The sequence below is a fragment of the Rattus rattus genome, chromosome 2 (genome assembly GCF_011064425.1).
Source record: "Rattus rattus isolate New Zealand chromosome 2, Rrattus_CSIRO_v1, whole genome shotgun sequence".
In the NCBI taxonomy this organism is placed as follows: domain Eukaryota; kingdom Metazoa; phylum Chordata; class Mammalia; order Rodentia; family Muridae; genus Rattus; species Rattus rattus.
In genome coordinates, this window is record NC_046155.1 from 212,298,163 (window position 1) to 212,321,738 (window position 23,576).

Consider the following 23,576-nt stretch of genomic DNA (forward strand, 5'->3'; position numbering starts at 1 on the left):
ATTTCTTACCCCAGACAGCCTGTTTGGTCTGATGTATGTTGGTTTCCCTCAACTAATACTAAGTGAGAGAGCAGCTGCCATCTTGGGGTATCCTCCCTGGTAGGCCATCTTGTTGGCACAGGGTCTGCACATTTATCTTTCAGGGTTCTTTCCACAGAGACAGTCCATGCTCAATGGTCACAGTGAAAACGTGTTTGCTTATTCATGAAATGATGAGACAGTACTTCTGGGGTAACAGGGCCCAGGCACTCTTGTTTTCTGAGGACTTCCACAGGGGGGAAAAAAAACCCTGTAAAATAGTAGCTTAAGGCATGCCTTGATATTATCAACAAAATATCACACTATGTCCTACTTTTGAAGGATGGGGTGGAGTTGGGGTTGGGGGGAGTCATTCTGGATATTGTGGAGATTTCAATGTGTTAACACTAGTGACACAATCAGATAAGCCTGAGTCATTTCATTAATTTAAAATGTTTTTTATTATTTGTAATAAAGTAAAGTAACCCCCTTACAAACTTTGTATTACTCAAATGACCCCCTCTAATCCCTTGTTGAAAGACTGCACAATCTGCCTTAAATTGAGATTTACTGGTTCCCGAGGTACTTTCCTTATAGGGTCTACTGTGTCTGTGGGAAGCTGAGTATCCCCATTGTCATCAGGCTGTGCAGGTTGTGTATGGGGTTGTGGGCAAGCTGGACTCTCAACCCCAAAACAACAAGTCTCAACGTGGTAGAGTCATGCCTATCTCGAGGTATATATCCCGGAGCCTGGTTTGGGACTACCACTTTGGAAACTGAGCTTTGCTTGACATACACTGTCAACTTTGGGATGAGTCCACTGAATGCAGAAGATGATGCTGTCTATGGTAAACCTGAGTCTGAAGACAGGTTTTGTTGACTTCGCATGGAATAGCATGCAGTCACTGATCAGTCCAGTGCACCCCCCACCCCACCCCTGCCCCATACACCCTCCCTTTGTTCTCCTCCTAAGCCTGCTTCTATTACTCCAGACATCATCGGCCCTCTATATTTTCTCCGTTAACACCGTAAACATGTCCCATCAATGGGACAGTGAAAGGATCACCTGCTTGAGGAACAATGAATCCCACACCACCCCAGAATGATCAGTGCTTCCCTTTTCTTTCAGCAGAGCATACTGCTTGGAAGTGAGATCTTTAATAAAGATTTAAAAATCTCCTTCATTACAGCATTTGCTTTAAATTAGAAAACATTATTAATGTAGGCGAGAATTACGTGAGCTAAAAAGTGATCTTCAAGGGTTTCTTTTTAAATGCTTATCCTACCAACTAAGTACACAAACAAAAATACTCAAACTTTGAGTCATTAGATTGCTATACTGTCCCCCTGCCACATGCCTTTTCTTTCTAGTTCGTGTGTGTGTGTGTGTGTGTGTGTGTGTGTGTGTGTGTGTGTGTATGCACCCGGGGTCCATTTCCAATATCACTGTATGTTTCTGTATGACTACTCCACTCAATCCCCTTTAAAAAAAATCAAGCATGAGTGTTTGCCTGCATATATGCCTATGTACCATACATGTGCCTACTCCATGTGGAGGCCAGAAGAGGGGGATTGGATCCCCTTGAACTGGAGTTACTGGTGGCTATGAGCTGCCATGTTTGCACTGAAATTGAGCAAGTACTTTTAACCAGTGAGCTATTTTCCAGCCTCACTACCTTAACTTCTTTTGAGCCATGGCTTCTCACTAAACTTGAAGCTCATGAATTCCCTGGGCAGTGAACCTCACTGGAGTAGTAGGTATACCTGGTTCTTCCCTGGGTGCTGGAGATACAAACTCAGGGGCTCAGGCTACTGTGACAGATACTTTAGGAACTGAGGCATCTCCCCAGTCCTACAGTAAGTTTAATGCTTTTGTTTACTTGTTGTTTTGTAGTCAATCAGATCAAACCCAGGGTCTTGCAAATGCCAGGTAGGTGTCCTAATACTAAAATACAGCCAAGTCTTACATTAACTTTTGTTAGATATGATATTGTTCCTGTTTTTTTTAACCTCTACTTAATAACCTCTTTAAAAGTTACACATATGTAAGAAGAATCTGCAATTAAGATTTTATTTCATTCATATCACATGTAACAAGTGCAAGTTAATGTACAAATACTGACCACAACAAAGGGGGGGGAGTAACAATAAAAAGCTCATTTAGCAGATTCATGCAAAGAAATGAAGAGGACATTGCAGATGTCACGGACCCTGTTTACCTTGAATCATGACAAATGCAAAGGACTCCTACTATGGCACATCAAAGGAAGTCCTACATCAGAAAAACATTAAAGAGTTCATGGGAAGAGGTGGGACCTTCCCCCAGAGTTCCGACAGCATGCTACTAAACTTTCTATTTTTAAACCAGTCCTTGAGTAAATGTCTAATCGTGGGATTAGAAAGTACATCCAAAGACTGACAAAATATCTTACCTTCCCCTTAGAAGTGCACGCTTACAAAAGAAACACTGCCAGCTATGAGTTTATAAATAACCATGGGCTTTCATTTAAAGTGCATCCAGATACTTAAGAAATCAAGGCAAAATATTTTTTTAGGAAAAGGTATCTTCCATCATTGGAGGTTTCCGAAGAATGGCTTTGGGAACCACTTTCTCGATCTGTGAGCGAAGAGAATTCTGTATCTGCAGATGTGACAGTCACACCAAGTCTGTGCAGTGAGACCCTTGCTCTGCTTCTCAGCTCACTCTGAGCAAATCCTCTGGGTCTGGAGGACATGTAGGACGGATGGGAGCTCTTGAAGGATTAGTGTTTCCAGACAAGTGAGTCCTTTTCAGTAAAGCACCAGCTACTTCCATGTCATGTACATAGATGCACACAATAACTTCACAAATCAAATTCCTCGTCAATATCCCTTGGGATATGAAACTGCACAATCCTCCGATGCCAACTGCTGGAAACATGGGCACCATGACGTACCAAACCGATTCTGTCCAGATACACTACCTCCTTCAAATCTAAGTAGGTTTATATATTTACTCTTCAATTCCATTCTTTTATATACATCTTTTTGGTAATAATAACAGTAAAGATGCTGGTGAAAAGTACTTTGTTTAACAATTCATGATGCGTGCAAAAGTAAAAACATGGATTCAAAGAAAGGTAGTATTTACAATTCTTCAGTCCCAACAGAGGTGGACACAGTTAGGCAATATCACGACTCACAACGTTACACTTGGCTAATGCTGCAATTCCAAATATGGCACAGGGTGAACATGACTGACACTAGTCCCAGGCTAAACCCAGCCAGGTTCAAAGGATTTGGTTTAGGTTGAGATTCCGTTATATAAAAAGGTTTCTGAAAGTATTGAAAAAAAATTAAGTGTACATGAAAGAGACTCCGACAATGTTTACAAAATGCCAAAAGTTCTGATTTTTGCCCCCATCCATAAATAACGAAGCCTCCCTCTCCCCGCCCTCCTCCCACATCCAAAAAATTTACAAAGGTTAAGTTTAGCTCGGTGAGCGGAACCAAAGGTGACTGCTGTTGGCCAGTTGCTGGTAAGAAGCTTGGGCATTCCCTAAGAATGTGTCTGCAGCTGGAGGGACCCATGGGCCCTGTAGTGCTGCCCCTGGGAATTCCGAAGACTCCTCACTCCAGAGCCGGAGCTGTCCTTGTGCTTTGAAAGAACATAATGAGCTATAAAGCAGAAGCCGATGGTGCCAGAATTCACCGTCTTCACAGTTCGTTGTGGGAATTCTTCTCCGCGGCTTTGAACATCAGAATAGAATTGAAAATTTTGAGAGCTGGGCCCAGCTTAATGCTCATAATTTTAACAATGTCTGTCTGGGTCATCAGTAAAAATGCTTCTCCATCAATTTGCTGAAATAAAGGGGGAAAAGAAAAACAGAGGAAAGTGGATTAACCAGATGGGAGCATTGTGGAGATATTCAGAGCTTTATGCTGTATGCATCAGCTGAGTTCTATACAGCAATACTAACACAGCATACATAGCAGTTCATGAATACAACATTCCTGACCCATGGGTCTCTTTTAGCTAAAACCACACCTCCAGCATAATAAAACTCAATTATCTGAAATCGTAGTCCACAGGAGAAGGGAAGTTGGCCATACTTTCTTATAACTTAAAATTGTGTGTGCGACTGTGTGTGCGTGAGTGAGCAAGCTGTTTTATGTGTGAGTGGTGTGTACGGGAGGCCAGAGTTCAATTTTGCATGTCTGACTCTATAGCTTTCCACCTTATCCTTTGAGAAGATTCTCTCACTGAACCTGGAGCTTGCCTTTCCTGCTCACTCCTCTGGCCGGAGTTGCAGGGATCCCCCCCTGTTTCTCAGTGCTGGTTTTGCAGTCATGAGCTGCCATGCCAAGTTTTCTATGTGAGTGGTGGGGATCCAAAGGTCTTAATGTTTATGTTCCAAGCCTTCTTCCCACAAACCTCTTTGGATTCTTCTGAATTAGGGACTTATTAAACATGGTGTGGTTGGTTTTATTTATTTATTTATTTTTTAGTTACGGAACATAACAATGCTTTCAGACACAAAATAATTTGGGCAAAGAACCAGTTATACTAACAAATTTAGCCTTCTACCATGAAGGAAAACAACGAGAAAGACAGGCGTGGCCATAATCAGCCCCCAGAGACGGAAGAGAAACAACCAAGAGTATGGCTGGAGGCGCAGCTGTCACGCAAATGCTTCTGTTCTGGGCCCCTTCGAAGATGAATTTCTTATTCATTACAGAATAAGAAGCCCCATGATGAAGATGAAATTTGGTTTAGTGGATGACAAACAAAACAGGTATTTTTTTTTTTTTTTAATGACTTTCAGCCTTTAGGGAACTACATGGTCTTATGACACATTCATTTCTCCTTCAGTTTCCCTATTTTGAACTAAGGAGTGGCACATGCTTTGTTTGCTTTCAGAGCAACTAGAAACTTTGACCATCATAAATTGTTGGTTGATGGTGGTTAAACTGTGTCTTCTTCAAGTTCTTTTTGTTCTTTTTGTTTCATTTGTTTGTTTTTGAGACAGGTTTCTCTACATAGTCCTGGCTGTCCTGGGACTCATCATGTAGACTAGGTTGGTTTTGAACTCACAGAGATCCACTTGCCTCTGCCTCTGGAGTGCTGGGATTAAATGTATTACACTACCACGCCAGGCTGAAATTTTTTATAAAAAATTATTTTTATTTTATGTGTATTGGTGTTTTGCCTGATAATGCATGCCTGTGTACCACATGTGTATGAAGGCTTTGGAAGAGAGGAGAGGTGTCTGATTACCTGGGACTGGCCTTAGAGATAGTTGTGCACCTTCATGTGTGTGCTGGGAATCTACCCTGGGTCCTCTGAAAGAGCAGCACTGTTAACCACTGAGGCATCTTTCCAACCCCTTTAGCAAATTCTTATCTTGAATTCCTAAACTGTAGCTGCTCAGAATTGGGGCTTGCTCAGAATTGGGGCTAACTGGGAAAGAGCGTCATTGCAACTTTAAGTAGTAATTGGCTAAGTTAAGGTCACACAGGTGAGCTGAGCTTTGGGTCCAGGAGGAAAATCTGGACAGAGACAGACACATAGGTAAACAGAAAGAGAACTATCTATAAGCCATAGGAGAGGCTGGAATAGAACTTAGAGGCTGGTTTCTAGTCTTGCTTTAGAACTGTGAGACAATACATTTCTACTATTTACATACTATGATGATTTGCCGTGGTAGCTCCAGAAAGCTACTACAATCCTGAATTCCCCAGAACTAACTAACTAACTAACTAACTAACTAACTACTAACTAACTAACTAACTAACTAACTAACTACAGGATTATTTAAGTAAGTAGCTGGTTTGTTTGTTTTATCTTCCTCACTCCACTAAATATAGAAGGATAAAGGGTTATTGGAGTGGCTCACTGGAAAAGCTTGACAACCTGAGTTTCTGTTCTGGGACCCACATGGAAAATAGAACTGACTGCCCCATGTGGTTCTCTGACTTCCACCTACATTCTTTTACCAGAAGAACAAAATACAAGGAATACTGGAGATAATGTGGGGCAAGAAGAACCGGTACCCAGGGCTGGCAACAGTGCAGACTGGTGCTGCCATATTGAAAATCAGTGTGAAAGTTTCTCACAACAGAGCTAAAAATGAAATCATTCTAAGACCCAGCTACGAGACTCCTGGGTACAAAAAAGGACTCTACATCCTCTTGGAGACGCTTGCAAATCTATGTTTATCGCTGTTAATGTCTATATGTCCATCAACAGTATAATGGGAAATTAAAAATACTGGACATACATACAATGAAGTTTTAATTGGCCACAGCAAAAGATAAAATTATAAAAATTCCAGGAAATTCAGGGTCTGGAAATTGCTATATTAAGTCAAGCAAGTATCCTAACTCAGAAAGCTGAATACTGTTATGTTCTCTCATACACAATCCTAGGTTTTGGTTTGAAGAAGCATCAAGGAGGCAGGACAGGAAGGGTCACAGACCTTCTGTGACATGGAGGCCAGATAAATAATACTGGGGGCAGAATGGGACAGTGGAGGTGGGCGTGAGCAGGGAGATGAGGAGACCCTGTGTGGGGAAGCATTACCCAATAGTGTATATGAAAAGGCGACGAGGACACCTGTTACATTGTATACTAATCTGAAATAAATGGATACTTTCTTACACATATCACTGAGACACAGGTGAGAGGTAAAATGCTGTCTAGAGCGCTACTCTATTCTGTGCATTAGATGGAGTTACTGTTGATATTGTTAAGATGATAGAAATACCTGAAATTAAAGTAATGGGAAAACACTGCTAACATCTTTCTTTGATTTATTTTGGTGCTACAAACTATATAAGAACATACTGCTAAGTTTTGTGGTGGGGGGGTTATAATGAGTCTAGGGCTACTGTGTGTGATTGTGAAATGCTTTGTACGAGCTTCCCTTTGGAGCTTCTGTAAGACACTTTAATTCAAGTGGTTAATGCTGCTGCTTGTGATTCAGCTACACAACAAATGTCTACTCGGATGGAGCGCATCTTCTCCTGCCTGTTAATTTAGCACATTTCCCGGCTGATGCATCTCCGTATTTTAATCCCGTCAAGAAACATATTGCAATATAGTGGGGCACTTACTTCATCCTTAAACACCTTTCCATGTTCTTCACATCCGGGCAAACTCTGAATGAATTCTGACACCTGTCAAGAATAATACCAAAATTCCAAGTTTAAAAATAAAGGGAAGTTGGGATCCATACATTGCAGGTTCAAAAATATTTGAACCATAGAGTTAACGCAATTTCCTCGAAGTAAAATTTCTCTCATAGGGGAAACAAAACCCCGAAAGATTAAACACTACCCACAGTCGTAGCATTTATCAACACTCGAGATGCCAATAACCTTGCAGATGGTCCAGCAGACAAAATATGGTAACGGAATCAAATAGCAGAAGCAAACATACCTCGTCTGTGCTCCACTTGGAAACTCGACTCGCCGGGATCCCAGCAACAGTCGGAAGAAGCTTGCTCTGTTGCTCCCAGCGCAGGGGCAGACATGGAATTGGAGGCTTAAAGGAGAGAAATACAGCTGAGCGCCTCTGGGCCTGCTGCTGGGCCTGCTGCTGCTGGGTTGGCTGGGCCTGTTGGGCCTGCTGCTGGGTTGGCTGGGCCTGTTGGGCTTGCTGCTGGGTTGGCTGGGCCTGTGGGGCCTGCGGGGCCTGCGGGGCCGGCTGGGCCTGCGGCGCCTGTGGGGCCTGCTGAGCCTGCTGGGCCTGCTGCTGGGTTGGCTGAGCCTGCGGGGCCTGTGGAGTCTGTGGGGCCTGTGGGGCCTGCTGGATCTGTGGAGCCTGCGGAGCCTTTAGTGCCTGCTGAGGTGGCTGAGTCTGCTGTACGCTGGGGGTAGGCTCTTCCCGAACAACTGGTAAAAACGGAAAAAAAAAAAAAAAGAAAAGGAAAAAGAAAAAAGAAAATCTGTGTCTGAAAAGTACTTGCATAGCCAAGTATCATGCATTCCGCTGAATAAAGAAATCAGGAAGGTGGACAGTGTCACGCTCCCTGAGTAATTACAGTCTGTGACAATGTCAACCGCAATAAATAAACGATACGTTCAACTTAGGCACGCTATTGACAGCTATTACAGGTTGCCCAGTGGCGTCTCTTTAGTGCTCAAGGTAATCGCGCCTCAGAATAGAACTCTGTTCTTCAAAAAATCCTGCTCTGGGCTGGGGATTTAGCTCAGTGGTAGAGCGCTTACCTAGGAAGCGCAAGGCCCTGGGTTCGGTCCCCAGCTCCGAAAAAAAAAAAGAACCAAAAAAAAAAAAAAAAAATCCTGCTCTGTTTCCCTGTACATTAGATAATGGTCCCAACCCGCGGCTGCTACAACTCTGCTTACAGGGCGCTGCTTCTTCTGACTTGTCCCAGTCTTGGTTCAATACAAGTTAGTTATCGTATTGCCGCTATACAGTCATCAACTGTTTAATTTTTTAACAGTTAACTGAGAAAATAGACAACCCCATAGGCTGATAAAAAGTATCTACATTATACAAAGAACATCAACAAAAAATAGTTAACAGCAAAGGAACAAAACAACAAACCCCAGGCAACAAGAAGACAAAAATCCGACTAATAAATGTACCAATGGAATGAGCAGACAATTTACAAAGGAAAAACTAAAATAGCCAATGAATGTGAGAAAAAAAAAAAACATTCAATCTCACGAGGCATCAGAAAGATGCAGGCCAAAAATGTATTGAGATTCCATCTCGATCTGTGCAGAGAACCGGTTATTAAGGAAAAGAAAACAAAATAAAAGAAAACCTAGGCACAGTGTGGACAAAAAGAAGCTTTTAGACCCTGTGTTGAGAATCAAACTAACGCTAAGGACTCAGTATGGAGCTTAATGAGGCCCTCATGCTGGGTCTTACACAGAGGATACCAGGCAGGCGTTAGAGACACTGGTGCACTGGTGTTTACTGCAGCACTCTTCCCAGGAGCTAACCTCTGGAACCAACCTGGGTGTCCCGCAAAAAAGGAGGGGCTAAAGAAAATGTGGTGCGTATGCATGGTGGGAATTTAAAGAAAAGTGGCACTTGTCATTTACAAGAAGCTCTGTAGCAGAGTGCTTACTTAGAAAGTGCAAGAACCCAGGTTTGACCTCCAACTCTTAAGAAAAAGTGGGAGAAGGTGGATAACCTAAAAACTTAATCCCAGATACTCCCGAGAGTTTAGCAAGCATTTGAAATAAATGCTTATTTACAGGAATGGCGAGGTGTTGTTCTATACTAGAGCCGCAGGATAGAGATTGCTTTATAATTTGTCTTCTGATTGCTTGCCATATGTAAGACTTCTACAAATGCCCGTCCTAGTCCACCTTATGCCTGCTTGGATCCATTAACACTGGCATCTCACTCCATCAATACAGTTCCAACCATTTCCAAACGGGAAGTGCTATGCCTCCCAGTTCATTGCAAGGGCTCTGTGGTCTTCACAGGAAAACCAACAGCTGCTTTGTCAGGTAACAGACCTGAAGCTCCAGCACTGGTGGTGGCTTCTGGAACCTTTGAAGATGATACTTTAAATATACCGCTCTCGTTCTGCTAGCACAGTGTTACTTATTAACCTTCTTAGTTCTGCAATAACTAACTCCAGCAAGCACTTGTTCAAGTGATCTTCTTTTCATTTTGTGCTTTTATTTTTACATCAACATGATGTTCTGTTTAGATTCCAAAACATGCTTGCGGCAAGTAAAGCCAGCAGTACTAGAGAAGATGTGTGGCATGAATCAAAGAGAACCTCTTTGCAAACCTAAGATCTGATGTTGGGCGGGATCAGATCTGATAGAAACTAGGAACACAGGCTGCAGTTGAACCCATGTCATTGCAAGCTCCTAAGTATCTGGATCCTAAGCAGATCCTGGATCCCTTCTCTTGTTTTCCACAAGGGGGAAAAAATAAACCAAGCTTATCTCTAGTAAAATGTGACTGTTGTTTTCCAGTTGTTTCTACTTATTTTCACTCATGCTGTGGTGCAGAAGAGTCAAGCCCATTGTCCCATGGATTCTAGATCCTTCTCTGCCATGGAACTACATCCCTGGGCTACTGTGCAGTTTTTTGTTCTTGAATACTTATGGCAATAACCAACAATGACATGGCAATGTGACCGCTACCTTTGGCTTCGGCTGATGTCTTTACTTCATTTTCTTTTTTCTTTTCAGAATCTCCTTTGACATTATTGGCATGCTGTTCCCTGAGAAAAATAGCTATGTCAGTATTTTAGGACAGAAGGATTTTAAAGCATTTCAGATCAGCATCTCAGCAACTGTTTTTTTTTGGTTTTTTTTTTGTTTGTTTGTTTGTTTTGTTTTATGTAAAGACTAATGAATGGTACCACTAAATATTAAATAATTAAATTCCACCATAAAGCAACTGACACCAACGGCAGACATAAGACCACATTTTTCATGGTCACTTAGGGTTTTTTGATGGTGAGAATTCTATGAAGACGAACCACTCAGGAAGACAGGGCCACTACATATTCCAACCATAGCTTAGAATACACATTCAGGAGAAATAACACTTGTTCTCATTGGTAAGATTCAGAAAACCATAATAATGTCTGAAGTCTCTCTCATGTATTTAATTAAATCACTCTACGTTCCTCAGCTTTGAGATCTGGGGTTGAGGCTGAGGCTAGCCCAATAGCATGTATCCCAACACCGGGAAGCTTTCCTGCTCAGTCAATTCCACTGAAATGAATTCACCTCTTTTTGAGCAGGAATGAACTGACTCTTAAATAAACAGGCCTTGACTACCCTAAAACGGAAACAATTTATTTAAAGGTTTAATTTGAAACTCCGACCCTGAAGCTAAGGACAAAATTTGGTTATTTGAAAATAAGGAGCTGGGTATCTAATACATACACTTTTAAAAATAGAAATTTATGGGATTTAAAATGGTTCAGCCTAATGTATTCCAGTCTGAAGGTCACAACAAAGCAGTCTACAGGGTTGTAATGTGTCATCTTGCTGTACAATGTAGAGCCTTGCTTCTAAGGTTCAAGAACAAGGCAAATACAATTAAACAGATTAGTCTAACACGAAGGGAATTCTTAGCTTTATTGAAAAGGTACAGCTTTCTCCCTTTGAAACTCCGATGTAGTAACACAGCCATCAGAGGAAGCAAGCAATAAATGTTCGCTACGTTTTACAAAGATTATTTTCAAGAGTACACGGGAAATCTCATTTGAACCTGAGCTCCTGGCTCAGTTCTACCGAAACATCTTGTAACTGCTGAAGACTGGCACCTATTTGAAAATGAGGAGGAATCAGTTTTTGTGCAATGCAAATATTTTCCCAAGACACTCAGAGAACTCGGAATGAAGGCTTTGAGGAATCCACTTTCCTTCAGAACATCCTGAACCTGTTTAACCCAGTACTGTGCCAGTTCACCAGCTAGAGGTTCTCGCTGCACACGAAGAGAACGGAGGGTTGATAAAGGACCTGAGCTATTGACGGAAAACCTTGTTTGCTCCAGTAGAGCAGTCAACCACAATTACACACACCTGTCATCCCAGCTACTCAGGAGGCCAAGACAGGAGATTTACATTGTCGAGTACGTAAAGCTAGTCTGGACCTGCTTAGTGAGACCCCCATCCTCCTCAAAAACCAAAACCAAAACCAAACCAAACTTGCAAAAGAATGTGAAAATAGCACACCTGGGTGCACTTGTCTGTCAAGTACCATAATCCTTGGTACCACAAAAATAAGCAAACACAAATAAAACACCCACATGAACCAGGCACAGTGAAGCGGACTTTCTAATTACCACACGGCAAAGTCAACTTGCTATAGGCTAAACTGACTCAAATTTCTAACTTGTTTGTACTAAGCCAGAAATAATTCTTTGTGTCTACAAAGTCTATCCCAATATCTGACCAGTAAAATAAGAGTAACTTGGCCTCTATATTAATATTAGGAAAAATTTCACACTATTGTGAAATAATTTAAAATTATAGAGTCAAAGAAATAAATTCGCAACTTCTAGCTCTTGTAGGAGCTAGGAAGTTAGAACATAGGCAGTAAAGCAGATGGACAAACAGAACCGTTGAGGTCACTGAGGTTAACAGAACTGGACAGGGAGGGCATCCAGACACAAGGGAGGGCCGGTCAGCACTCTTAGGAGCACTGGCTGAATACTAATAGGTTGGACAGTCTGTAGCACTTCTGGACTAGGTCTGGTATTTTATACACTGAACCATAAAAACATCATATCTACATATTTACAGGGACAAGGACATAACCAGGTCTTTCCGACACCAAGGATCTATAATTAAAACCAAACTCTTTAATGCTTACACATGGGTTTCTCAATGATCGTGCACCTCTGGTTCTGGGACGCTTCGTGCTACATGCTCATTCTCAACCTGTCCTTCCTCGAGAAAGCTGGGAATGAAGACTGCCTGCACATTCCTAACTACCTTACAATTTATTATTCCTCTCCTCTACAAGGTGAGAAACCCCTCTATCCCAATTTCTGGTACTCTGATAAGTTTCTTCCTGTATACAGAGACAGAATTCTCATTGTAGAATTCCCACTTTCTGGGCAGAAATCTCTTCCTGCCGGCTCTCGGCACAGCGTGGGTAGATGAGGGAAGGAGGGCATGTCCCGACACACTAGCTCAGAGACCAGTGGACACTTGTGGACTAGCCAAGGCAAGCTGTGGAAAGGAGAGACGACCCAGGAATATGTCCACCAGTGCAGTGTAGTCCAGGGACAGACTATATCCTCACACTACAACTTGAAATTCTGGGAAAAATATCATGATATTTTCTGTAGCCAAATACAATTTAAAAAATAATAACAGAGATATTTAATAATATGTCGCGCAGCACAAAGCTTCTTGACTCAGTCTCCCTGGTCATTACTCTCACGTGTGTCAACAGTCTCACTAAGTAAGCAGCACGAGCTGTGGTAACAAGTGTGTCCTTGGCGGGACGTAGACCTTGTTCCAATTTCAGCTCTCCTAACTAGTAACTAGCTCTCCATGGATGTTAGCAGCAAGTTACTTAACTTCCTTAAATTCTTACTCAACTTACTTAAATTCTCAGTCATACCACTGTCTGACTAGGGATAGTCAACACTAATGTGACATTTTGAAGACTAAATAAAATGTATGTAGAAAGCACCTAGCACAGGGCCATACACACTAAGCGGGAGCTGACCGTGACAGCTTTCTCTGGCCACCATTCCCTTCTCTGTCAGGATAGATTGCTGGTAGGGCACACTGCTTTCTCATACAACAGACCTTGAAGTAATGGTTTCCACAGCCAGACAGCTAGACAGCTAGGGTTAAAAGCCAGGTCTTGACTAGCTGTGTGAACTAAAACCAAGACAGGATAGAGTGGGTGTGGTGGCACAAGGCATTAGTTGGGAGACAGAGGCAGGGGTATCTCTGAGTTCAAGGCCAGCCTTGCTTACATTGTGAGTCTGGGTAAGCAAGAGCTTAAAAAATGAACAAGAAAGGTATAGGCTGTGAAGTTAGCCCAGCATCTTCAGCACCCAGGACAAAGAAGGCCAATGAGTACTCTGAGAGAGCAATTTCTCTTAGGATGTGAGAATTGTCAAGAAGTTCATTATAAGATTCCTTTAGCTTAAACTGAATACAGCCTCAGCTAAAGCTTTCTCAAAAGAACCCACTCAGCTTTAATTATGACGGTAGAAGCTGCTTTGCCGGTGAGGCAGATTTTCCTGAGTCAGACACCGATTTCCTTACAACTATGCGGCCATTTTAGATGTCTTACGGTCTTCCTGGATGCCCATGGTGAATATTAGAGAAACGAACAGGGGAGAGTTCAAGTGCCCAGGAAACCAGGCAGCAACTGAAGACATGTAGTTCACTTCCTCCAGAGAACTGATTGCTTTCTACTTAAAAACAATTCCTGACCAGATACGTCTAAGCCAGCACTAGTCTACTGAGCCTGGCACTGGAAAATATTAAACAGTAAGTTACTTTGCCTCCAATCAGGGAATTGTTATTTTTTTAGCCACTTCTCTAAATCCAGCACAGGAGGGACAGGATGTGAAATGTAGTTCGAAACCTGTCTGGGATAAGCACCCATAAAAACTGTTTTGAACGCCAAAAAGTTACTTACCTCTTCATATAGCCCACTAGAACTTTTTAAAAGTTTCTGGGTTAAAGTTACTCATAGATAAAATATCAAAGGTCAAGAACCTCAGGTTATTATCCTCACCCGCAACACACCTACCAATGTAGACATCTGACAAGCCTCAGAACGAAGAGGGCGCCCCTTCAAGGATTCTGAACAGGCGGTGACCGAAACACCAGCTTATCTTCTTATGCCTATGGGCCCACGTTGGAAGAAGGAGTTTTTCAGAGCTAAGCTCCTTTGGTTGTAGTTTACCAATAGTTTTAAGGAACCATGGCTCCAGAAACAAGATCTAAAGGAGGTAAACGTGGCTTATGCGCCTTCTAATGACTAAACCAGATGCATTCTAACCAATAGTCCTACAAAGTTATAACGTAACGTGTAGAACATGGGTTGGTGAGGTAACAATAGGAATACAGCAAGTGCACCAACTGGGGTAGTATCAAGATACCAAAGAGGAAGCCTCTAGACAAGTGCACGGACACTTAATTGGTCAGTCTCCCCATGAGATGAAAAGTTTTACTCAGTAAGGGGCGCTCTCATGGGGAGTCTGAATCCTCAGCACCGACTGGCTTCCTGCAGAGAAGACAGCAGACAGTACTGCTCCTCTGTTCCTAATGAGAAAGTCCCTTGAGTAGGAATTAGTGATATTCAAGAGATAAAAATCAGATGTCCCAATACTGTTCTGACAACATCACAGACATCTAACAATAACACTCATCTTTTTCCTCACACTTTCAATGGTTGCCTTGGTGTCACAGCCGGTTGGCATAGAAACCGTGAGTGTTTTAACTCAGAGTTTCTCTGTGGTGCATACAACAGCTATACAGTCTAGACTCAGACCCTAAGAGCTGGGACACCTGAAAACTTCCACAGCTCCTAATGTGTACCCAGAAGATTACTGATAGGAGGAGAAAGTATCTGGGAGCTTGCAAATGCTGGCTCTGAGAGATGACTCTCCAGGCTACACCAGGCCCCCAGGACCAGAAAACCATTGCTCCCGAAGACTGCTCATCAGCTTTTGTAATCATTTACAAGCGTGGCTTTAACTAACTCTACTCTGCCTGGTGTGAGCATTTCAAAAAGCACACACACACATGCACACGCACACAGGTACACACACACACACACACACACACACACACACACACACACACACACACACACACCACCATGCTTTGTTATGCCATTCCCTTTCTGTTTAATAGGGTATAGATGGACTTTTGGTATGACTGGCAACTCATGTGAAAAACATCAATCAAGTTGATGGCAGTGACTCTTACACCAAGCACTCTAATTCTTAGATTAGAAGCACAAGGCCCATAAATGAGAAGCCATCTAAAAAGCCTGTAATAAACTACTGCACAGACTGAATAGTTTCATTAAATGAAGTTTTGTGGTGGCCACTTGCCCTACAAGGCAATAGAAACAATTGCCAATAGAAGAGACGCTTTATCGTGTTCCTGTGATTATATCTTAGCAGATAGGTAAACCCCTTAGGTAGAACGGTGTTTAAAAGATTCCTTAATAGAGATAGCATCTGATTTAGTCGAACAAACATGCAGACGCAGACAGGCTTGATGAGAATCAGACTCCGTAAGAGGACACCTTATGTTCCCTTCTAGTGGGTGCTTACAAGTAACAGTCATTCCCAGAACCCAACACAGAAACCGTTTGCTCCTGTGGCACGCGAGTGTTTGTCAAGCGGAAGGATTCCTGAAATGCACTTTGTGTTCCTGACTCAAAAGCCCTATTTTAAAAACAAGCTCCTCAGATGATTCCATGCAAAATCAAAGTTACAGATCCAAGTTTCAGTAAAACACAGAGAAATGTACACAAACTTTCAAAATCACATCACTGGTGGACTACGTGGCACCCGGCACAGGTGAATGGGTACTGAGATGTCACAGCAGCTCCTATCAGCACACGGCTCCTTCACATCCTCCGCCACTGGCTACCTCCTGATGTCACACAGGGCTGATGCTCACTTGCCTCACCTGGAGGACTTTGAAGGAAACCGGTGTGTGAATAGTTCGACTCCCCTGCCCATACCCAAGGTTGGCTCTGAAATGTGTCGATTACCACTTCCCGGAATATTCCCAGCAGGTTTATGCCATGTTGCCTGTAGCTGTAACTGTTGTGATGGATGGGTAAGCTGCCTCTAATGGCTTCTCTCACTTCACTCCTGCTTCCCGTAACGCTTTTTCAGTTCCCAAATAAACTACCTGCAATCAAATCCACCTCATGGCTTGCCCCGGGGAGTGTGCATTATCAAAGAAGTATCGAAGGGTAGCAAACACATGAGGGGAGCAAAGACCACAGGAAGAAATGAGAACGTGGACGTTATGAAAACCATTCCATGTAGCCCAGCATAGGACAGAAACAGACAAGCCGTGTTCTTACTTGTAGGAACATGGGTTGAGTGTTTCAATTAAAAAAACAAACAAACTTTCCTGGTTGAATTTTTCTAATACCAAAATAAAAAATGTGCCCAAAGCAGAATTTCTTGAATAGTTTTTAGAGCATTTCAGATTAGGAATGCTCAACTTGTAAAGTCTAGGCAAATAAAATTTTTTAAAATTCCACTTTTGAAACAGTGATCCCAAGGGTTTTGGATAAGGGATGCTCAACCAGGCCCATGCACCAAAAAAGTAAACAAGCAACCTATTCAGAAACTCTTTCAGAAACTTGTGGGTTGCAACCCCTTTGGAGGTCAAATGACCCTTTCACAGGGGTCCCATATCAAATATTTACATTATGGTTCATAATAGTAGCAAGATTACAGTTATGAGGTAGGAAAAAAAATTTAATGTTTGGGGATCACTACAACATGAGTACATGTATTAAAGGGTCTCGTCATTAGGAAGGTTGAGAACCACAGCAATAGGGCTTAGTTCTTACTAGTTACGGCCTGAGGAGCTTTTCAATTATGTTCTTCACTGTTACCATCCTCACTAACTGTGATGGTTTGTGTATGCCTGGCCCAGGGAGTGACACTATTAGAGCTGTGGTCTTGTTAGAGTAGGTGTGTCACTGTGGGCATAGGCTTTGAGACCCTCACCCTAGCTGCCTGAAAGCCAGTCTCCTCTTTGCCTTCAGAACAAGATGTAGAACTCTCAGCGTCTCTTGCACCATGCCTGCCTGGATGCTGCCATGTTTCTGCCCTGATGATAATGGACTGAACCTCTGAACCTGTAAGCCAGCCCCAATTAAATGTTGTCCTTAAAGAGCTGCCTTGTTCATGGTGTCTGTTCACAGCAATGAAAGCCTAACTAAGACACTAACTATAAGAATCAAAGAGACGAGCAAGAGATTACAGGCCATAGGCATGGTATTCAGAGAAGCCAAGATGTGAGCTCAAGGGTTTCCTGTGTTTCTCTCCTCTGTGACATTGCTTTCCACAAAGGATGAAGCACAGAGCTGGGAGCACAGCTGGGTGCAGAGCAAGCCCGGGAATGTTTAGTTCATCAACATTTTACAACCAACACTTGGATGTTCTCCATTGCTGTCTTTTGAACCACAACTAATCAGGAAAAGGATTTTAAATCATTGACTATTTACTCCTTCTATAAACCCTGGCAGGGCACCAATAATACTTAATATATGAGTTTTGTAAAATATTTTTGTATATTTATGTTCAGCAAAAAAAAAAATTTCTCTTCTAGGGATCATACCAGCTTTGAATGAATATGAGGTTATACACTATGTTCCAATGAATTAAATGTTTTAATTAGAGAGAAGGTCATAATTCTTATAATCTTTTTTTTTAACTGTATGGTTGTATGTGGTGGCAGTGAGGTATGGGTATGCGTGTGTATGTATGTGTGTGAGTATGTATGTGAAGTTGTGTATGTATATGAGTATGTATATGTGTATGAGTGTGTATATATGTGTGTGAGTGTGTATGTGAGGGTGTGCATATGGGTGTATGTGTTTGAATGTGTGTAAGTGTGTGTGAGTGTGTGTGTGTGTGTGTGTGTGTGTGTGTATGAGAGAGAGAGAGAGAGAGAGAGAGAGAGAGAGAGAGAGAGAGAGAGAATATGTATGTGTGTGAGTGTGGATTTGGGACAGGGTTCTCTTACCCATGCCTGCCAAGCATGCTCAAGCAGTATGCACTTTACATACCGAATCCTCTCCCCAGTCCCTCATAATCATTGTTATTCTAACTTCTTGGTATATTGTCCATTTTCTAAAAATTGAAATGCCTTATTGTTTCTTGGTTCCTGGGAAGAAACTTGAAGAAATATGGAATCCTATACAATGACTTACAAAGACTGTGTTCTATGTCTTTCTTCTCCCATACATATTAAAACCAAGATGTTGGCCAAAGTTAATGCAGAATGGAATAACCAAGAAGATGCAATTGATGTAAGAGCATTTTGGACAGTCTAAACCCTTTGCTGAATAGTTTGATGAGACAAATAAGAATCATTTAGGGAGAGGGAACCTCAGTTGAGAAAATGCCCCCACATCATAGTGGCCTGAGAGCAAGCCTAGATTGACAGCTCAGATCACTGTGACTGGTGCCACCTCTGGGCTGGTGTCCTGAAAGGTGTAAGAAAGCCAACTGAGCAAGCTACAAGAGCAAACCAGTATCATTCCGCTATGGCCTCCGGCTCAGTTCTCGACTATAGGTTCCAGCCCTGTTTGAGTTCCTGCCCTGACTTCTCTCAGGGATATACTGTGGTATAGAACTGAACGCTGAAATAAACCTGTTTGCCCCCAAGTTGATTTTGGTCTATAATCTTGTATCCCAGCAATAGAAATGCCAATTAAGGCAAAGTCTGAAGAACAAGGCTTCAGGGCTGAGAAGGCTTGTGTCTGGTCTCCACCACAGGAGCATACTTGGTCACCATTAGCTTCTGAATAGCCCCAGCCTGAAGTAGCTCACCGTGGCTGCAGGAGCTGGATGTACGTACCTCTGGCCATTTCTCTCACAGTCAAACAAGACATACAGAAACTATTATAGTACACATACCCGATTCAAAACCTAACTTGAGTTTTACAACAGCTTGTCATGATCTTAAAGAGGTAAGTAAACACATCAGGAAAAGCAGAGTGTCTTCTGTCTCCTCCAGAAACAGCTTCCGGCCCAGGTCACACTCACTTCAGGGGTGAATTTGAACTTGCTTCCTTGTTTATGTGACCTGAAACCTCATTATGCTGCTCGGCTGGATCTAGAACTAAGCAGTTCTCTGGCTTTACCCTCACCTGTATCATGGTGCAGGCTATCACAAGTAACTTCAGTTAAGCATTCAAGTATCTTAGGGAGAGACATTCTTCGATCGAGTATGATAGGACCGATGAAAGGGCTTGTCCAAGTATGGGTCTCTATGTTGAGGCAGGATCTCATGTAGATCAGGTTGGCCTTACACTATGTAGGTAACCTCCTGATCTCCTGTCTCTATCTCCCAAGTGCTAGGATTCTGGGAGCATATCCCCAACCCTGGCTAAATCAGGTGCATTTCTATCACAGGAAAATATTGCTACCAAATGTAAAGCACCAAGACAACAACTTCGTCAATGAGGGTGTTTCTGAGCAACATAAGGACCATCATTTTATTACCTGGTTTCCGGGGATGATGAACTTTCATTGGTGTCTGTCCTTTTACTTCTTGGGAATGAGAAACTGGATGGGGTTATCTCACCACTTAGACGGTCAGGGAAGATGCGGTCTTTACTCAAGTTGATTTCTGAATAGGGACAGTTGGCACCACTAACAGATTAAAAGGAGAGAAAAGTGCACTTTGATTAGATCATAATTAATCAATTAGAATTGTGTGCTAGTGAATGTAAGAGTCCCAAGTTGAACCAAGTATGTACACAAATGCAAGGCTAAAGATACAGCAATAAGATCTATCTTTCCAGATAACTTAAGTTCAATCTGATATCTGCACTTGATTTAAGGACTCTGCTGCAAGCTTTGAGATAAGGGACAGTGAGAGGATTCTTCTGTGCTCTTTAAGGGCAAGGCCTATGCATATCTCTGGGAATAATCAGCCGCAAGAAATATCCACTCTTGGGAGATTTATAGCCACTTAATTTCCCTATACCACTTTCAATGTCCCTGTGGAACACGTCTACCCCGGGACTACAGTTACAGCAGTCCCAAAGGACACACAAATGCTTTAGAACGAACTCCAACCCTGATGTGAAAGGGGCCATGGGCCAACCTTTTCTATCTGCACTTGGAGGTTAAACTCTCAGGGTTAAACTCTCCTGTGACCTCGGCAGAGGAAACTGAGGTCGCTAAGAGTTAACTTGGCATTAGCTAGCAGATGCTTGGCCTGGGCCTTTGCATTTCGGTCTTTCAGGCATCTGGGCACCAGGTTTCCAATATATATCAAGCTCCCCTGTTGACTTCCTATCTTGTCCCTTTGCTGTGAGAGGCCTTAAGTCTGGAAATGGTTTAGACGTTAGGTACATTATATTGATATCTTCTATTTTCTTTTCCTCAGTTCCTATGATAATAAAATTATTAATAATTACCTAGGGGAACAGAGCATCTATAGAAGATGCATATGCCAGAGAAGCTGAGACATTCTCTTGGGGGAAAGAAGAGTTTGAAATGCTCCCTGCTAACTCTAAGAGTGACACAAAATTCATCACAGATATGCTGTAAGCAAAATGTAAACTTTAGTATGTGATTCTCCACACTTGTCCCTTAAGCAAAACTGATAACACACAATCACATACTAACATGAATTTATGTCATGTTAATCCAACCACAACAAAAACTCAGAACACGGTCAAAAGAAATCTTGATGAAGTATGTGCAATATATTAAGCACTGTGCTCCACTTATAAGCATTGCTTTAATCTTCACAATAACTATAAAAAGACACTTTACATAACACACTAGGGCTTAACATGGTCAAGTGACTTCAGTGTTCAGTTTCCTCCTCGTCAGCAAGTGCCTATCAATTCAGTATCTATCGTGCTAGCTACCTTTGTAGGCTCTGGAAACAATGAGAGGAAGTGAAAACTTGGAACTCAGTGAGGGACAGTCAAGGGGAAGACAGGCAATGCCTAATCACACAACTATGTGGATGTAACTTTACCCTGGAAAGGCTTCGATAAAGAAAGAGTAGGGCGTAAGAGAGCGCATGAGGATGCTTTATGGGCAGTGAGGAAGGGCCTCCCTAGGAGAAGGACAAAGTTGTCCACATCTACTTCCCCACACTTAGAAGGAAGCAGTGCAATAAACGGGAGAGTGAGCCTGGCATGGCCAGAAGTTGAGAAGTCTGGGAAGAGGAGAGACGGGGAGGGGTGGCAGCACCAGGCAGTAGTTCAAAGCTTTATCTTGAGTTCAGTTCGAGGCCTTTGGGAAATCACTAAATTAGAGAAGTGACAGGGATTGACGTGAGTGCAGTGACGGAAATGCAGGGAAGGTTAACAAACTGTCAACAGCTCCTGCCATCCCATGATGCCCTGCAGGCCAAGGAACAGTCTGTGATATGCAGAACCAGAGTGGCTTGTTTGTTGTTCTGTTTGAAGAACTTGAGACAAAAGAGACGCCATATACATACATACATACATGCACACGCCATGTACACACACACACACACACACACACACACACACACACGCACACACACACATTTATGAGATAAGAATGATTAGTGGTAAGTAAATTTGGAACAAACAGAGACTTTGAATGAGGCAACTGGTAGCTTAGTTAGAAGGCAGACAGACAGACAGGTGTGGGCAGGATGCAGAACCGGAATGACATATCCCCCGGAACTTTCTCAACAGGATGAGGTTGTGGGGACAGCATTCATGTACCATGCACCTTAGCCTGTCCACTACATTCCTCAGTTTCAGGGACTACGAACACAAAGCCTGACCTGCCTGTCCTCTACTCTTTGAGACAGAAAAGCCCAGAAGTCAGCATCGTGTGGGTGTTTGGTCCTTCAGCCACCCTGTGCCTGCCGAAGAAACAAATGTGCTATACTACCGTGTGACTACCTGAAGGTACAACGCTGTCTTCATCACTGTGCTTCAGCTCAGGGAGGTCCAAATGCCCACTGAAATCCTATTCAAATGTCACGACTTGTTGTCGTTGGCAAGTCTCCCTCAAACCATCAAAAACTACAGATAACCAGCCCCTCCCAAGCTCTTGGGTCTCTGCTCTGACGAAGGCATTGAGCTCTCCCAGCCTCGGATCACAGTCATCTCTGATGCCTTCCACTGTTCCTCTAGTGGACATTTTCCACTGAATTTTTGTACTTCAACTTCTTGGCAGGACAAGAGAAAGCCAAAGGTAATGCTTTGGTTTTTTCTGACAGACGGGAATGTGCTTGTAGTTCAATTTCACTCACCACTAAGCTCCTGGCTTAACAAGCAATGAACTACACTGTGTATATTTACTTTGGAAGGCATCCAGGTTGAAGGATGCGGCATCAGCTTCACATCATGAAAACCCAAGAGGGAATTCTGGAATGGTCTAGGTCCACGGTTTCAAAGCAGACAATGTGTTCAAGCTCCTTGAAAACAGCCCTTCACTTCTGCTGTTGACTAAACGAAAACTTGAAGACAGGTCAGAGAAAGGTAAGATGTTGGTCCTGAGCCTTGTGGTCTAAATGCTTTTTTTTTTCATTTGAAAATAAATTGCCCTTGCTCCTTCAATCAGTTGGAAGAGAAACAAACCAGCCTTCTGAAGAAATTCCCTAACGAGTGAGAAAATCTGGTCTACCAAGGCAGCCAGCCATGGGGTGGCGGTCAGCCACAGATGGACACCAACCCTGTCTTCCAACCCTCATCCTCACACCTGAAGTGTGGAGAGGAAGGCCAATTGGCTCCTGAGGTGGGAGGTGATGACTAAAGGGGATGTGACAACACTTAGCAGAGTCCCACAACAGTAGCAGAATGAGAAATGCTTCCGGAAGTTCCTGTGAGTGCCTGACAATGTGCTCTTGTCTCAGCCATGCTTAGTGAAGACCAAGCATGGTGTTGGAGGCTGAGTTTTCATTTGAAAATGAAGATGCCTTTCCTAGCATTCCCACACGACCTTGACAGCAGTTCCAAGACAGTGCTCATTTGATGGATACAAAGAAAAATGATGCTTCAAAAGTGACTTAGTCCTTGGTGGAGTTTGATCATAAACACTAGCTCTGTTTAAATTGCTACATAATATTGGTAAATATTAGCTTGAATTATGGAAGAATTTACTCATTTCTAATCCATGACAATGAAATTGATTTGAAAGCACCATCAAAGAGCTGAGGCTGCCAGCCTCTTGCCCTGCACAGAGCCCTATGTGTTGCAGCTTTCTCTGCTAGGCAGGGTTCCAAGTCCTTTACATGAATTGATCCTTTCACCACGGCACTCCTACGTTTCCCGTCTCCACCTATGTTACAAATACAGACATTGGCAGGGAGAGGTGGAATACTGTTCCAAGGCTTTACCTGATGCCTTTCAAGGCAAGCCAAGCTACA

General features: G+C 42.7%; 1 protein-coding gene across 1 annotated transcript in view; it reads right to left on the reverse strand.

The window, feature by feature from the left end:
• Nucleotides 1-2,073: 2,073 nt before the first annotated feature.
• L3mbtl3 (L3MBTL histone methyl-lysine binding protein 3) overlaps nucleotides 2,074-23,576 on the reverse strand; it is a 100,372-nt gene continuing 78,869 nt past the window's right edge. Inside the window, exons 18-22 of the mRNA XM_032894911.1 lie at nucleotides 19,706-19,855; nucleotides 10,141-10,220; nucleotides 7,439-7,893; nucleotides 7,114-7,176; nucleotides 2,074-3,858 (exon numbers count right to left, since the gene is read on the reverse strand). Coding sequence (XP_032750802.1) covers nucleotides 3,715-3,858; nucleotides 7,114-7,176; nucleotides 7,439-7,893; nucleotides 10,141-10,220; nucleotides 19,706-19,855 — 892 coding nt within the window. The 3' untranslated portion in view covers nucleotides 2,074-3,714. The remainder of the gene's footprint in view (nucleotides 3,859-7,113; nucleotides 7,177-7,438; nucleotides 7,894-10,140; nucleotides 10,221-19,705; nucleotides 19,856-23,576) is intronic.